This window comes from Melozone crissalis, unplaced genomic scaffold, assembly GCF_028551555.1.
Source record: "Melozone crissalis strain CALT ecotype California unplaced genomic scaffold, PUWL_Pcris_2 ptg000020l_1, whole genome shotgun sequence".
Classification (NCBI taxonomy): Eukaryota; Metazoa; Chordata; class Aves; order Passeriformes; family Passerellidae; genus Melozone; species Melozone crissalis.
The window spans coordinates 1235706-1251960 of record NW_026535798.1 but is presented as its reverse complement, the minus strand read 5'-3'; the positions used below and the strand labels follow the sequence as shown (position 1 = coordinate 1251960).

The 16255-nt window shown below is 44.8% G+C and overlaps 1 protein-coding gene across 1 annotated transcript in view; it reads right to left on the bottom strand.

Annotated features, from left to right (window-relative positions):
• LOC128937664 (CUB and sushi domain-containing protein 2-like) overlaps nucleotides 1-16255 on the bottom strand; it is a 139811-nt gene that overhangs the window by 100421 nt on the left and 23135 nt on the right. Inside the window, exons 7-9 of the mRNA XM_054277459.1 lie at nucleotides 14475-14578; nucleotides 8405-8517; nucleotides 1255-1437 (exon numbers count right to left, since the gene is read on the bottom strand). Of these exons, the coding sequence (XP_054133434.1) occupies nucleotides 1255-1437; nucleotides 8405-8517; nucleotides 14475-14578 (400 nt within the window). The remainder of the gene's footprint in view (nucleotides 1-1254; nucleotides 1438-8404; nucleotides 8518-14474; nucleotides 14579-16255) is intronic.

The window sequence follows — 16255 nt, the reverse complement described above, 5'->3', positions numbered from 1 at the left end:
AAAAAGCAGAAAAGGAGATAAAAAGAAGAGTGAGGTTATCACCAGCTGGGGGAAACAGAGGGAAAACTCTGGGGAAAATTCCTGCAGGAAGGTCCTGTCAGGGCAATAAAGCAAATTGCTCAATATATCTACAGAGGACACTGAGAGCATTGAAACCCCACAGGGACTGGGCAGAACTCCCATTTCCACCCCAAAATGTGATCCTGAGTCACCACAGAGAGCAGAATATCCCAAACCTGCTGAGAATGGGGCAACAAATGTAAAACTGAGGCCCAGCAGGAGGGAGCCTGGAGAGGGTCGGATCATGAGGGAAAAAATGAGGGGGTAAAAAGAGAATTCAGGTTTAAGTTGTGAATTTGGCCGTGTCCTGTCTGTGCTGGCCACCAAGGACTTGATTTTCCCTCAGGGCAGGGCAGAGAGAGCACTGAAGAGCCCAAATCTCTCTCTACAAAGAGAATTCAAGTTTAAATCTGGAATTTGCTGGGTCCTTTCTGTGCCAAGGCCACCAAGGACTGATTTTCCCTCAGAGCAGGGCAGCACAGCCCAAATCTCTCTTTGCAAACAGAATCCATGTTTAAATTGTCAATTTGGCCGGGTCTTGTCTGTGCTGGCCACCAAGGATTTGATTTTCCCTCTGGGAAGGGAAGGGAGAGCCCAGCACAGCCCAAATCTCTCTTTGCAAAGAGAATCCAGGTTTAAATCTGGAATTTGCTGGGTCCTGTCCACCAAGGGCTGATTTTTCCCTCAGGACAAGGCAGAGAGAGCCCACCACAGCCCAAATCCATCTCTACAAAGAGACCCCAGGTTTAAATTGTGAATTTGGCCATGTCCTGTCTGTGCTGGCCACCAAGGACTTCATTTTCTCTCAGGGCAGGGAGAACCCAGCACAGCCCAAATCAATCTCTACAAACAGAATCCAGGTTTAAATTGTGAATTTGCTGGGTCCTCTCCACCTGGGGCTGATTTTTCCCTCAGGACAAGGCAGGGAGAACCAAACACAGCCCAAATCCATCTCTACAAAGAGACTCCACGTTTAAATGTGGAACTTGGCCATGCCCTGTCTGTGCTACCACCAAGGGCTGATTTTTTTCCCTCAGGACAAGGCAGGGGGAGCCCAGCACAGCCCAAATCTCCCCTGCCCTGCCCAGTGAAGACCCCAAACCTGTCCCCAAGCTGGCTGAAGGTGCCACGGGGCAGGCGCCACCACCTCGGTGTCCCCTCAGAGGGCACCCAGGGCACTGCTGACCCACTTACAAACACACACAGGTTTCTGAGCAGACCACTGGCTGCTCTTTTGGCAGGTGATGCTTTTGTGGCCCTTGAGCTCGAAGGCGGGCTGGCACTGGAAGTGCAGGGTGTCGCCGTGGCGGAAGCGGGAGCCCTCGCGGCGGCCGAAGGCGGGGACGCCGGGGTCCCCACAGCTGCCCTGGTCAATCTCTGCAACGAAAAACAACACGGGGTTGGGTGAGGGAAGGGGCTGGGAGAGAGAAAACAGAGAATTTGGGTGTGGGGAAGGGGTTGGAAGACAGAAAACAGGAATTTGGGTGTGGGGAAGAGGGTGGAAGAGAAAGAACACAGGGTCAGGGTGTTGGAAGAGGGAACAGAGAATCTGGGTGCGGGAAAGGGGCTGGAAGAGAGAAAACAGGATTTGAGTGTGGGAAGGGGTTGGAAGAAAGAATTTGGGTGTGAGGAAAGGGCTGGAAGAGAGAGAACACAAAATTTGGGTGTGGAGAAGAGGCTGGAAGAGAGAACATAGGATTGGGGTGTGGGAAGGGGCTGGAAGAGAGAAAACACAGGGTTTGGGTGTGGGGAAGGAGTTGGAAGAGAGAAAACAGAATCTGGGTGTGGGAAGGGGCTGGAAGAGAGAATTTGGGTGTGGGGAAGGGGCTGAGGCCCAGCTGGTGAAGCCCCCACAGGTTGTGGCATCCCAACCCCGATTCTCTCCTAAACCCCATTCCCATTCACACAGAGTTAATCCCTCTCTGATTTGGACTCCAAATAAACCCCAGGCACAATTTCCTGTTACCTCCTGCTCCCCTCAATCCCATTTCCAAAAGGCTCCCTGCCCTGGATCATTATTAGCTCCAAAAACTTCATTCCTTCATTCCTCCTTAGTGTTCCCACATTATTTATCTGCTCCACTCTCCTTTCCACTCCCAATCCTTTGTATTTATCCCCAAAAACTTCATTCTTTCTGAGTATTTCCACATTATTTATCTGCTGCTCAATCCTCTCCCAGTCCTCTTGGTTTTTAGCTCCAAAAACTTCATTCCTTCATTCCTCTTTAGTGTCCCCACATTATTTACCTGCTCCACTCTCCTTTCCACTCCCAATCCTTTGGATATATCCCCAAAAATTTCATTCCTCCTGAGTGTTCCCACATTGTTTATCTGCCCCACACTCCTTTGCCAATCCTCTGGTTTTTAGCCCCAAAAACTTCATTCTTTCATTCTTCCTTAGTGTTCCCACATTATTTATCTGCTCCACACTCCTCTGGTTTTTATCCCCATCATCTCTGATCAGTCTCGCTGTCTTTTTCCTCCCCGTTTCCAATTTCTTGCACCAAATTGGAAATTTCTTTTCTGACACTTCCTTTACAGAGGCAAACCACGGGAGCTGAGATTTGCATGACTCCCTCTAATATCCCAATTTGGCTGGAATAACAACAAGCACCCTCATTATTATTCTGGCTCCAGGCAACTCCACATCCAGGTGTATTTTGAGCAGAAGTCACGGAGCTTCTGCTGCATCTCGAGCTGAAAACTCACTGCTAGCTAATGAAGCATCCCCAAAATAATTTAACATAAATTAATATTAAAAGTTTTCATGAAACAGGCTGAGGTTTTTTTGCCTCTCAGTGAAAGCACATTGCCAGGATTTACAGATCTTCCTGCACACTTTCCAAATCCGACTGTTTAGGAGCTGCACTTGCACATTAGGGATGGAAAATGAAAATTTTGGGTGTTAAAGCTGCACTGAACTGTTCATTCCTCCCCTCAAAAAACGCACAAGGCCAACAGTGCTTAGCATGAAATGAAAATTCAGCTGGAAAACTCAAGGAATAGCAACGAGCTGGGATGGGAGGGAGTGGATGTGGAACATTTATCAGCGTGTCTGATGGGGACCTGGGGGCTGGGGATGCTCCCTGCTGCCACTCAGAACACCCTTGGCTGTCATCCCTTCCCTTCCACACCCTGGAACCTGGAAATGCAGTGAGCAAGTGCCAGGGATGGCAGCCCTAAAACTCCACAAGTGGAAATAAAAATTCCCATTTTGGCAGCCCCAAAATTCCACACATGGACACAAAAAATTCCCATCCTGGCAGCCCTGAAACTCCTCCACAAACGGACACAAAAAGTTCCTGCCTGACCCCATCCTGGCAGTCCCAAAATTCCACACATGAACACAAAAAATTCCCATCCTGGCAGCCCCGAAATGCCTGCACAAATGGATATTAAAAATTGCCATCTTGGCAGCCCCAAAACTTCTACACATCGACATAAAAAATTCCCATTGTGGCAGCCCTGAAATGCCCGCACAAATGGATATTAAAAATTCCCATCTTGGCAGCCCCAAAACTTCTACACACGGACACAAAAAATTCCCATTATGGCAGCACCAAAGCTCCAAAAATGGACATAAAAAGTTCCCATGATGGCAGCCCCGAATGGACGTAAAACTTCCCATCCTGGCAGCCCCAAAACTTCTATACATGGACACAAAAAATTCCTAATTTTGGCAGTCCCAAAACTCCACACACCAACACAAAAAATTTATGCCTGACCCCATCCTGGCAGCCCCAAAATTCCACACATGGACACAAAAAATTCCCATCGTGGCAGCCTCAAAACTCCACAAATGGACACAAAAAATTCCTGCCTGAGCCATGGCAGCCCCATCCTCCTGAAGGCCACGGAAGCTTCCCAGAAGGGTCAGAGATGCCAAAACCCCAGAGCCAACCCCAAATGTTTCCCTCAGCTTGGGCTGGTGGCCCTGCAGGGATGGGAATCACAGGAATTCTGCACCAAGCAGCTCCAGCTTGGGGAAAAGCAGAATTTCCAGAGCTGGAATTCCAAAGGGAACTGGGAATGTGCAGCATCAGTAAAATCAGGATGTGTTGAGGGCATCAGGAGCTCAGAAAAAATGCAGCCAAGTGAGGTAAAATCAGCATTTTGACCCTTGGATGAGAGAGAATCAAGACATCACTGCAGGGTCTCCTCCCTCCTCACCCTTTCCTGTCACTCTGCACGACCCCAACTCAAATAAGTGGGTTAAAAATGGGAGGAAAATGAGGAATTAGAGCTCCCAATTCCCACCCTCTCCTTGTCAGCAGCAGGCAAACACAGCTCGAAGGTTTCATCACCTCACAGAGGTCAGGAAATTGAATTTATTCGGCAATTCCATTTTTTGACCTGAGAAAAATCCCCTGGTTCCTGCATTTCTTTGTGTGAGGGAGTAAAATCCATAAAATATTGAGCAGGGCAGAAGTTCCATTTAAAAAAAAAAAGGAGTGATTCAAAAATATCAAAACATGTTACTTCAATAAGATTGAAACATTCCTCCTGATGAATGTTTAAAGTAAAATCACTTCCACATTAGAATAATAAAAGTCAAAACTAAACAAGAACATCCAAACCAAGTGTTTTGACATTATTGAAAGGAAACAAGTTGACATGAATCTTTCACAGCTTTCTCCATCAAATATTATTCATACAAGGGGAAATTTTTTGTCAAAACTGCATTTTCTGAGGGAAAAATGTAGCAGCAGGAATTTTGCAGAGCTCTTTGTGATGTTTGGCTGAGGGTGGTGGGTGGGAAATTGGGTGAGGAATGAGAAAAAAAAACTCCCTCACACCTCCCCAAATCCAGGATGCTCCTCCCTGGGAATTCCTGTTCTTGCCTGCATCATTTCTGAAGGAAAATGAGGATTTTTCTGGGGAAAATGAGGATTTTTCTGAGGGGAAAATAAGGATTTTTCTGAGGGGAAAATGAGGATTTTTTTTCTGAAGGAAAATGAGGATTTTTCTGAGGGGAAATGAGGATTTTTTTCTGAGGGAAAATGAAGATTGTTCTGAGGGAAAATGAAGATTTTTTTTCTGAGGGAAAATGAGGGGTTTTCTGAGGGAAAATGAGGATTTTTGGAGCTGCCAGCAAGTCAAACTCAGTTTTCTGGAAGGGGTAGCCACAGGGTGAAGGATTTTTGAGACTGTGGAAACCCCACAAATCTCATCCCCAGCCAGGAAACACCCAGGAAAATATTTTACCTCACACACAGGTTTTGTACTTAAATGAACTTGCTTAATTAATTAATGCTTATGGTGTCAGGTAGGAATTTAGGGAGGAGGGTGTTTCTGTTGCCTTTTAGTTTCTGCCTCCAAGAATGAATGAAAATGATCCCATTTTTATCTCATTCCAGCCCAAAGGATTTTACCTCACACTCAGGATTTTGTACTTAAGTGACCTTGGCTTAATTAATTAATTAATTAAAGCTAATGGTGTCAGGTAAGAAAATGGAGGAATCAAGACCAGGGTGTTTTTGTTGCATTTTAGTTTCTGCCTCCAAGAATGAATGAAAATGATCCCATTTTTATCTCATTCCAGCCTAAAGGATTTTACCTTACACACAGGATTTTGTACTTAAATGACCTTGGTTTAATTAATTAAAGCTTATGCTGTCAGGTAGGAATTTAGAGGAGGGTGTTTCTGTTGCCTTTTAGTTTTTGCCTCCAAGAATGAATGAAATTGGGTGATTTGTTGGGAAAACTCCTTGCCCTGGAGCTGGTGCCTTCAACATCCATCAGGATATTCCTGCAGAATTCCCAGCCCATTCAACCTTTATTTCTTCTACTGATGAACCTGAGTTTATGCCAAGCAACAGCATAAATGTAAATGAATTTTATAAATTGCTGTGGTAAGAACAGAAACATCACAAAAAACTCCACCAAAAACCAGAACAAAGCCAAATTGTAATTCACTGTCTCATTGTTTTAATAGAAAGCCAGAATTTCAAATTAAAACCAGATTTATGGGCGCTCCCACACTAATTTAATTTGGATTTCTGCTGGAATTGGGAAGGAGCTGAGTCAGGTCTGAGCCCCCTGCTGCAGGCAGGGGATGATTAAAAGCTGTTTATTGTCAGGGGAGTGCTGAGCAAGGCTTTGGCTGTGGAGAGCTGGAATTCAGCCCCACGGTGCTAAAGAGGCTTAGGAGCTCTGCAGGGCTGGAGGTGGAGATTTCCTCCCCTGCCCTTTGTGCTTTTCATCAAACTTTTTCATCTTACCACAGGAATTGATACAATTGATTTACCTTTATGCTCTTGCTTGGAATAAACTCCAGTTCTTCAGCAGAAGGAATAAGGATTTTATTTTTCTTTTTTTCAAACTTTGCTGGGATGAGCTGCTGCTTCCTGCAGCTCTTTTGCCAATTATCCAGGTGGGAATCCAGCCCTGGATTTATCTTATTTTAGGTTCTGCATCTCCTGCCTCACTGTTTTGTTGGTGTTGGGGTCTCTGAGGAGGCCAAGGGGTTTCCATCCCTGTTGCTCTGCTCTCCCATTAAATTAAATTTAATTTAAATTAAATGAAATTTAATGGCTTGAGTTTGTCACAAAGCAGGAGCCACAGAAGGGCTTTGAGCTCTTTTTGCCAAGGTTCCTGGTGTTTAAGCCTGGCCTAAAGCTCAGGACAGGGTTTAATGCGATGCTGGTCCTAGCAAAGCCAGGCCCAGTGCTGCACCTGCTCTGCTGTTTTTGGGTGGCAGGGAGGGGCAGGAAGGGATTTTTCCTTTTAATTCACCCCCTCCTTGCTGAGTTTCCTCTTTAGATCCTTTTTTATCTCCTTCAGGGAATCCCAGACTGGTTTGGGTTGGAAGAGGCCTTAAAGCCCATCCTGTTCCACCCCAACATGGGGTCAGAACACGCCAACACCCATGACAACAGCAAACACAAGCTTAGGCCAGACTTGAGCACTCACATTTTGCTGCATTCTGGGAAGATTTTTTTAAAAAATCCCAATATTAACTTTTATTAACCTTGATTTCACCTGAAACAGCCCAGTTTAAAGCAGCTGATACCAGAGACCTGCTGGAACCAGAGATTCCCCATTCCATCCCTTCCCACAGGCACAACCTGTTGCTGAAATTCCCATCTTTTTTCCCAATAAAACACCTGAAATGGCAATGGGACAGCCCTCACTCAGGTTGGATGGGAAAGGAAACTCTTAAGGAAAAAAATAAAAAGAAACAAATCTGCAGAGCTTTGATTTATTTAGAGGAGCTCCCTTTTCTCCCCAGTCCCTGCACCCATTTTGATTTATTTAGAGGAGCTCCCTTTTCTCCCCAATATCTGCACTGATTTTTGATTTATTTAGAGGAGCTCCCTTTTCTCCCCAATATCTGCACTGATTTTTGATTTATTTAGAGGAGCTCCCTTTTCTCCCCAGTCCCTGCACTGATTTTTGATTTATTTAGAGGAGCTCCCTTTTCTCCCCAGTCCCTGCACTGATTTTTGATTTATTTAGAGAAGCTCCCTTTTCTCCCCAGTCCCTGCACTGATTTTTGATTTATTTAGAGGAGCTCCCTTTTCTCCCCAGTCCCTGCACTGATTTTTGATTTATTTAGAGGAGCTCCCTTTTCTCCCCAATACCTGCACTGATTTTTGATTTATTTAGAGGAGCTCCCTTTTCTCCCCAGTCCCTGCACCCATTTTGATTTATTTAGAGGAGCTCCCTTTTCTCCCCAATACCTGCACTGATTTTTGATTTATTTAGAGGAGCTCCCTTTTCTCCCCAGTCCCTGCACTGATTTTTGATTTATTTAGAGGAGCTCCCTTTTCTCCCCAGTCCCTGCACTGATTTTTGATTTATTTAGAGGAGCTCCCTTTTCTCCCCAGTCCCTGCACCCATTTTGATTTATTTAGAGGAGCTCCCTTTTCTCCCCAATATCTGCACTGATTTTTGATTTATTTAGAGGAGCTCCCTTTTCTCCCCAGTCCCTGCACTGATTTTTGATTTATTTAGAGGAGCTCCCTTTTCTCCCCAGTCCCTGCACTGATTTTTGATTTATTTAGAGGAGCTCCCTTTTCTCCCCAATATCTGCACTGATTTTTGATTTATTTAGAGGAGCTCCCTTTTCTCCCCAATATCTGCACTGATTTTTGATTTATTTAGAGGAGCTCCCTTTTCTCCCCAGTCCCTGCACTGATTTTTGATTTATTTAGAGGAGCTCCCTTTTCTCCCCAGTCCCTGCACTGATTTTTGATTTATTTAGAGGAGCTCCCTTTTCTCCCCAGTCCCTGCACTGATTTTTGATTTATTTAGAGGAGCTCCCTTTTCTCCCCAGTCCCTGCACTCAGCTGGTCCCTGATATTTTGGGAAAAGGGGAATTGGGAGGGAGGAGCCTGGGTTACCTTCGTAGGTGGCTTTGAAGCCCAGCAGGTTGCTGACACTGTCGGTCTGGAACAGGAGCCACATCTGGTGCTGGGTGCTGACAATGAGGTCAGGGACTGTGGTGCCTGTCAGGCTGCAAAAATAAGTAAGAAAAATAAATTAAAATTATATCATATACAAAAATTAGTTAAAATAATAATTATTTAAAATATTATATGTTTATATTAATTATATATTGGTAAATTATACTGTTATTAAATTATATATTATAGTAATAAAATATTGTTAGCATTATAAAATTAATAGTAACAATATGATAATATAAAGACATAATAATATAATATATTAAACTATAATATTATTAAATTATATATTAATTGAAATAAAGTATAGCATAACATAATATTACATAATACAACATAATATAACATAATATAAAATATAATTATAATGATTAATTAATTAATAATTAATATAAATAACAACATATTACATAATTGATAATATGATAATATAATAAAGATATAATAAAAATACATAATATAATGTAAAATATTATATAATTATAAATAATATATAAATATTGTATGATTATAAAAATATAATAGAATACATAATAATAGAATAAAAACAGCCTCAAAGTGGCCTCAGATTCACCACCCTCAAATAAAGGACTCTGCAGGAGAAGGAAATGCCAAACTAATTAAGAATCACCCCAAAAACCTGGGAGATTTTGGAGCCTGGTGAAAATCCTTCCATGTTCAGTCTTGCCCCACCACCCTCAGTGCAATAATTACAATTCCCTGCTGTTGTTGGATCAGATCACCCAGCAGCCAAAGGAATCGTTTCCCTGCTCGCTGAGGCAAACATCAGCAAACAAATCAAATTCCCAGGAGCCAAAGTGAGCCCTGAGTGACTGAATCCCCTGAACTGCCCTCGCAGCAGTTTGCAGGGGCACAGAAAATGACTTTCCATCCGTTCCCTGCTCCATTGCTGCACTGAGAGAAGTTTCTAGGAAAGGAAAAAAAGCACCCAGAGTGTCGGAATCCAGAACACTCCTCTGGCTGCCCTGGGTCGTTCCAGACACTGGCAGGGGGCACAGAGACCTTGGCACGGAGTCACAAACACCTGAGCCTTTGATTTTAGCCCATGGAAACAATTACCAACTTTGTGAAGATTTAAAAGCCACAAGAGTTTGAGTAGAATGATAGTGAATTTATCACAGGGTGAATATGTAGAATTTTAAAGTTTTTAGAATGGGGGTTCAAGAGGCAAGATGGAGGAATCTGGGTGTGATCTGTCCTTCTCCTTCTTCTTCTTGGCCTCAATCTTCTACTGTGATATCGGCACTTTTAGATTGGTTTAAGGTAGAAGCTCACTGTCTAACATAGGTGATAGGTATTGGAAAGTAATTGTAAATAAAGTACACATAGTTCTTAGTATAAAAAGCTAACACCAATCCAAGGGCAGGGACTGCGCCACAACCTGACCTGCCAGACAGATAAGGAAAAATAAACAGCCTTGAGAAGGAGAACCAAGGAATCCTGACTTCTTCTTGGGTCTCAGGGTGGGGAAAAAGAGACTTTCCAACACCTTGGGGTCATCTCAACAGCAGAGACCTCATCACCAGCAGGAGCCCCAAATGGGCTGAAAACCCTGTGAGCCTTTGAGAATCCAAACGTGCTGAACACCCCTGAGAATCCAAACGTGCTGAACACCCCATGGCCCCTGAGAAGTGCCACTAATCCCAGCAGGATCAGGGCTCTGCCTTCCCCTCAGCATCCTCCCAGGAGGGCTGAGATTGAGGGAAATATCATTGGTATCTCCCCCTATTAACGAGGCTCATTCAGCCTCTGGGATTAATCACCTCAGCACAGCTACAGAGCTTTATCCCCCACACCCACAGGAGCATCTTTGGCACAGGCAGATGGAGCTCAGCTCCTGCCTCCCTTCCCAGGAGCAGCGTTTGCGTGGGTGGGATGATTATTCCAGGAGCAGGGCTCTTGTGTTGCCTGTGTTTAATGTTGTGATTATCCTGTTTCTGCTCAGGTATTATCTGCGAGAAATTCAGAAATTAACAGCAAGTGGAGAGGGGTGAGAGGTTTTTTTTTTTTTTTTTATCTTTTCTGCAGGGTTTAAATAAATCCCAATCGATGTGTTCAGCTCTGGGTTGGGTCTGGCCCCAGCTACAATAGCAGCACTTGAAAGGCTCCTGGATAAAAGTAAACTCAGCAGAAGGGGACAGGGAATTGCTGGAGCAGAGGGATGTGAGGCTGATAAAGGGACAGGAGCCAGGCTGGGAATGTTCAGCCTGGAGAAGGAAAGGTTGAGCGGAGCCCTCACAGCTCCTGTCAGCACCAGGAACTGCAGTGCAGGACAAGGGGGAATGAACTCAAACTGGGAAAAGGGGAGAATTGGGTGGGATTTTGGGAAAAAATTGCTCCTGACAGAGGAGGGATGTGAAGCTGATAAAGGGACAGAAGCCAGGCTGGGGGAGTTGGGAATGTTCAGCCTGGAGAAGGAAAGGTTGAGTGGAGCCCTCACAGCAGCTTCAGGAACTGCAGTGCAGGACAAGGGGGAATGAACTCAAACTGGGAAAAGGGGAGAATTGGGTGAGATTTGGGGGAGAAATTGCTCCTGCCAGAGGAGGGATGTGATCCAGGTTGGGAGAGTTGGGAATGCTCAGCCTGGAGAAGGAAAGATCAGTGGAGCCCTCACAGCAGCTTCAGGAACTGCAGTGCCAGGACAAGGGGGAAGGGATTCAAAGTGGAAAAGGGGAGAATTGGGTGGGATTTGGGGGAGAAATTGCTCCTGCCAGAGGAGGGATGTGAGGCTCACAAAGGGACAGGATCCAGGCTGGGAATGTTCAGCCTGGAGAAGGGAAAGTTGAGTGGAGCCTCCTCAGCATCCTGGGAGCTGCAGGAGAACTGGAGAGGGACTCAGCACCAGGAACTGCAGGGCCAGGACAAATTCAAACTGGAAAAGGGGAGAATTGGGTAGGATTTGGGGAAGAAATTGCTCCTGCCAGAGGAGGGATGCGATCCAAGCTGGGAGAATTGGGAATGTTTAGCCTGGATTAGGGAATGTTGAGTGGAGCCCTCACAGCTCCTGCCAGGAGAGCTGGAGAGGGACTCAGTACCAGAACTGCAGTGCCAGGACAAGGGGGAATGGATTCAAAGTGGAAAATTGGAGAATTGGGTGGGATTTTGGGGAGGAATTCCTGGCTGTGAGGGTGGGCAGGCCCTGGCATAGGGTGCCCAGAGAAGCTGTGGCTGCCCCTGGATCCCTGGCAGGGCCCAAGGCCAGGCTGGACAGGCTTGGAGCAGCCTGGGACAGTGGAAGGTGTCCCTGTCATGGCTGGATGAGCTTTAAGGTCCTTCTACCCCAAACCATCCCAGGATTCTGTGTCACCCCTCAGTGCAGGTGACATCAACTCCGCTCCCTGCCAGGTTCCAGCTCCTCTCCAGGACAGGGATCTCAGGGAAATGGGGCCTCCCTGGGCATCACAGACCTGTCCTGCCCATCCAGGCCCTGTCCCTGTCCCTCACAGGCCCCAGGGACAGGGACACCATGCCCAGGCTCTGAACCTAGAGTGGTTTTTGTTTTGTTTTTCCTGCAATCACAATCCCAGCCAAGCTCTGCCCCCCCCTCTGCTCTGATTTCCCTGACCTGCAGCAGGATTTTATTGATCTCAGGGTGCTGTTAAATGAAGAAGTGATCTTGTTTTAGTGCCTGTTTTGCATCCCAGAGATGTTCAGGAGTGTTATTGTTGATTCTCAGTTTATTTATTGAAGCAGCAGCCAGGCAGGAATGAGGAACACTCCAAGAGGAAAAAAAACACCAGGAAAAGGAGCTTCAAAGCTTTCTGCATCTTTTGCCACCCCACTTTGAACAAGCTGGGGTGGGGGATTGATTTGAGTCCTTGTTAATTCAGAAAATTAAATTCCTACAGCCTAAAAATCTGTTCTGCTCCCATTTTCATTTGGGAATGAGCCTGGAAAAAATCCTTCCCAGCTCAGTTTGGGGTGGAATTTGCTGCTCTGCATCTCCCCTCAAGTGCATTCCTTGATTGGGAAGGCAGCAGGGCTGAGCTCCTCAACAACCAAGGAAAAAAATTGGAATTATTGCCTTTGACAGGAGTTGCTGCATTTTGATTCTTCCAAAGAAACCTCACTTTGTATCCAGGTATTATTCCTGAATAATCCAGCTAAGAGTGGGCAGAAAACTCTGGGAAAAGTGATCCATGGATTTTCAAGCACATTAATTAGCACTGTGGTCCTCACAACGCTCTCCCATTTCATTACTTTTCAATTCATCCTCCCAGATTATTAAAAATAAAAATATATCCCAGGAAGGATTAGCAGCAGGAATTTACTGAAAACTTCCTGGGAAAAGATTCCAGGCACTGCACTTTGCTCAGTCTCACATATTCCAAATTTGCATCAGCACCACCTGGCCAGGTGCATTCCTGCAGGACAGAATTGGGGAATTGGTAGTCACATATAAAGCACAGAGGGGACAATTTTCTGTCCCCAAAGTAACAGAAAACCACTTAAAAAAACTCTAAAACCCTAAAAGTAAACCTTAAAGCCCTAAAACTGGATCCCTGCATCCCAAGCCCACAACCTCACCTGGCCAGGTGCATTCCCACAGGAGAAAATTGGGGAATTGGTATTCACACGTGAAGCACAGAAAAGAAAATTTTCTGTCCCCAAAGTGACAAAAAACCACTTAAAAAAGCCCTAAAACCACTGGATCCCTGTGTGCCAAGCCCTCAGCTGCACCTGGCCAGGTACATTCCCTCAGGAGAAAATTGGGGTATTGGAACTCACACATTTAGCACAGATGGGACAATTTTCTGCCCCCAAAGTGACAAAAAAACACTTAAAAAAAGCCCTAAACCCACTGGATCCTGGCATATCAAGCCCTCCAGCCTCACCTGGGCAGGTGCATTCTGCTACTCACGCATACAGCACAGAGGGAACAATTTAAGGAAATCCAATTTTCTGTCCCCAAAGTGACAACCAGCCCCAAACCCACCAGATCCCTGCATGCCAAGCCATGCAGGTACAGGTGCATTCCTGCAGGGGGGAATTGGAACTCACACATAAAGCTCAGAGGGGACAATTTTCTGTCCCCAAAGTGACAGAAAACCACTAAAAAAAAAGCCCCAAAACCACTGGATCCCTGCAGCCCCAGGCCAGGTGCATTTTGGGACTCACACATAAAGCACAGATGGGACAATTTAAGGAAATCCAAATTTCTGTCCCCAAAGTGACAACCAGCCCCAAAACCCACTGGATCCCTGCATCCTAAACCCTCAGCCCCACCTGGCCAGGTGCATTCTGGTACTCTCACATAAAGCACAGATGGGACAATTTAAGGAAATCCAATTTTCTGTCCCAAAAGTGACAACCAGCCCCAAACCCACTGGATCCCTGCATCCTAAACCCTCAGCCCCACCTGGCCAGGTGCATTCCTGCAGGAGAAAACTGGGGAATTGGAATTCACACATAAAGCTCAGAGGGGACAATTTTCTGTCCCCAAAGTGACAGAAAACCACCAAAAAAAATATCCCTAGACCCACTGGATTCTGGCATCCCAAGCCCTCAGCCCCCACCTGGCCAGGTGCAATCCTGCAGGATGGTACTCACACATAAAGCACAGATAGGACAATTTAAGGAAATCCAATTTTCTGTCCCAAAAGTGACAACCAGCCCCAAACCCACTGGATCCCTGCATCCTAAACCCTCAGCCCCACCTGGCCAGGTGCATTCCTGCAGGAGAGAATTGGTACTGACACCTAGTGCACAGAGGGGACAATTCTCTGTCCCCAAAGTGACAGAAAACCACTGAAAAAAAGCCCTAAACCCACTGGATCCTGGCATATCAAGCCCTCCAGCCTCACCTGGGCAGGTGCATTCTGCCACTCACACACAAAGCACAGAGGGAACAATTTAAGGAAATCCAATTTTCTGTCCCCAAAGTGACAACCAGCCCCAAAACCCACTGGATCCCTGCATCCTAAACCCTCAGCCCCACCTGGCCAGGTGCAATCCCACAAGAGGGAATTGAGGAATTGGTACTCACACATAGAGCACGGATTTCTGGTCTCCGACCTGGCCTCCATCCCCCACTGTCAGGGTGTCGTAGCCTCTCTCCAGCTCGAACTCCTCGAAGGTGAGTTTGATCACCTGCCAAAGACACAATTAACACAATTAATTCATCAATTAACACCAAGCCCTGCTCGTGGATCCCGCAGCAGCTCCCAAGAGCATCGAAATCTCCAAAACTTCCCAAAAAGTTGGGTGGTTTTTCTTGGTTTTTTGTTAGGTTTTTTTGGGTTTTTTGGGGTTTTTTTGGTTTTTTTTTTCTCTGAAATCTGGAAATGTAATTAATTTAATTTAATTATTTAATGATTTATATTTATTGATGATTTATATTTATTGATGATTTTTGTTAAAGAGCCAGGGAGCCACCAACACCCCAAACCTGGATCTGCTGAAGTAACAGAACAGCAGCTCATGCAGTTCTAACCTGAAGCTTTACAAGCTTGTATTTATTTACCTATTTTCCTTTTTCTTTTTTTGAACATTGTATTTATTTATCCATTTTCCTGGTTTTTTTGTTATTGTGTTTTTTTGCGTATTTTTGGTTTTTTTTAATATTGTGTTTATTTACCCATTTTATTTATTTACCCATTTTCCTGGTTTGTTTTTTTAAATATTGTGTTTATTTACCCACTTTATTTATTTACCCATTTTCCTGGGTTTTTTTTTAATATTGTATTTATTTATCCATTTTCCTGGTTTGTTTTTTTTAATATTGTATTTATTTACCCATTTCCTGGTTTGTTTTTGTGTTGAATATTGTATTTATTTCCCCATTTCCTGTTTTTTTTATTTTTTAAATATTGTATTTATTTACCTATTTTCCTGGGTTTTTTTGCTCTGAAAGTTGGAAATGCAATAATTTAATTAAATTATTTACTGATTTGTTAAAGAGCCAGAGAGCCACAGAACCCCCAAACCTGGAACCGCTAAAGTGACAGCAAAGCCAGGAAAATGGGAAAATGAGATGAAACTCCTGATTCCGAAGTGATTGGAAGTTCAGTCACATTTTGAGGAGAAAAATCCACAATAATTCACTCCAGCGGCTCTAACCTGAAGCTTTCCAAGCTCATTCCTCATTTCCCTGCCCTCAGGGTCCAGAATTTCCCCCTCCTTTTGGGATAAATCATCCCCTTCTCCCTCCATCAGCTTGGACGTGGCTTTTTTTGGGAATAACCCCAGGAGAAACCTCAACCAGCAACATCCATTGTGTCAAAAAAAAGGCCAGAAATAGCTTTTATGCAAATTCCCCAATTATCATATGCATTTCTCAGCTCCCCAGAGATTTCTTTTCCCCACTGTGGTTGGAATTAATTCCCAAAGCACCAGGGCCCAGCTAAAAAAACCCCAGAATATTCCCAAAAGAGGTTTTGATGTCCCCAATCTGCAGTGGAAAAAAATCCCAATTTGTCAGTGAGGAGGCCTCAGCCCTGTGGATGCAAAATTCCCAATTTTGAGGGGAAAATTGTAAATTTGGAGGGGATTTTGGGGCTCAGTGGGTCTCAGGCTCTTTTTTTAACAAATATAGAGCAGAAGACTTGCAAATAATTCCTAAATTCAGCTCCCTGCTTCTTCCAAAGCTCCATGGAGCAGGAGCTGATCAAAAAACCACTGAGACCATGAAAAGATTACAAAAAAAAAAATTACAAAATATTCTTTCCAAGTATTTTATGGGAATTATTGGAAGTAATTCATCCCAAATCCTTCCCTCAGCCAGGAAATGCTGGGATCATCCATGAGGGACAAGCAGGGAGAGCTGTG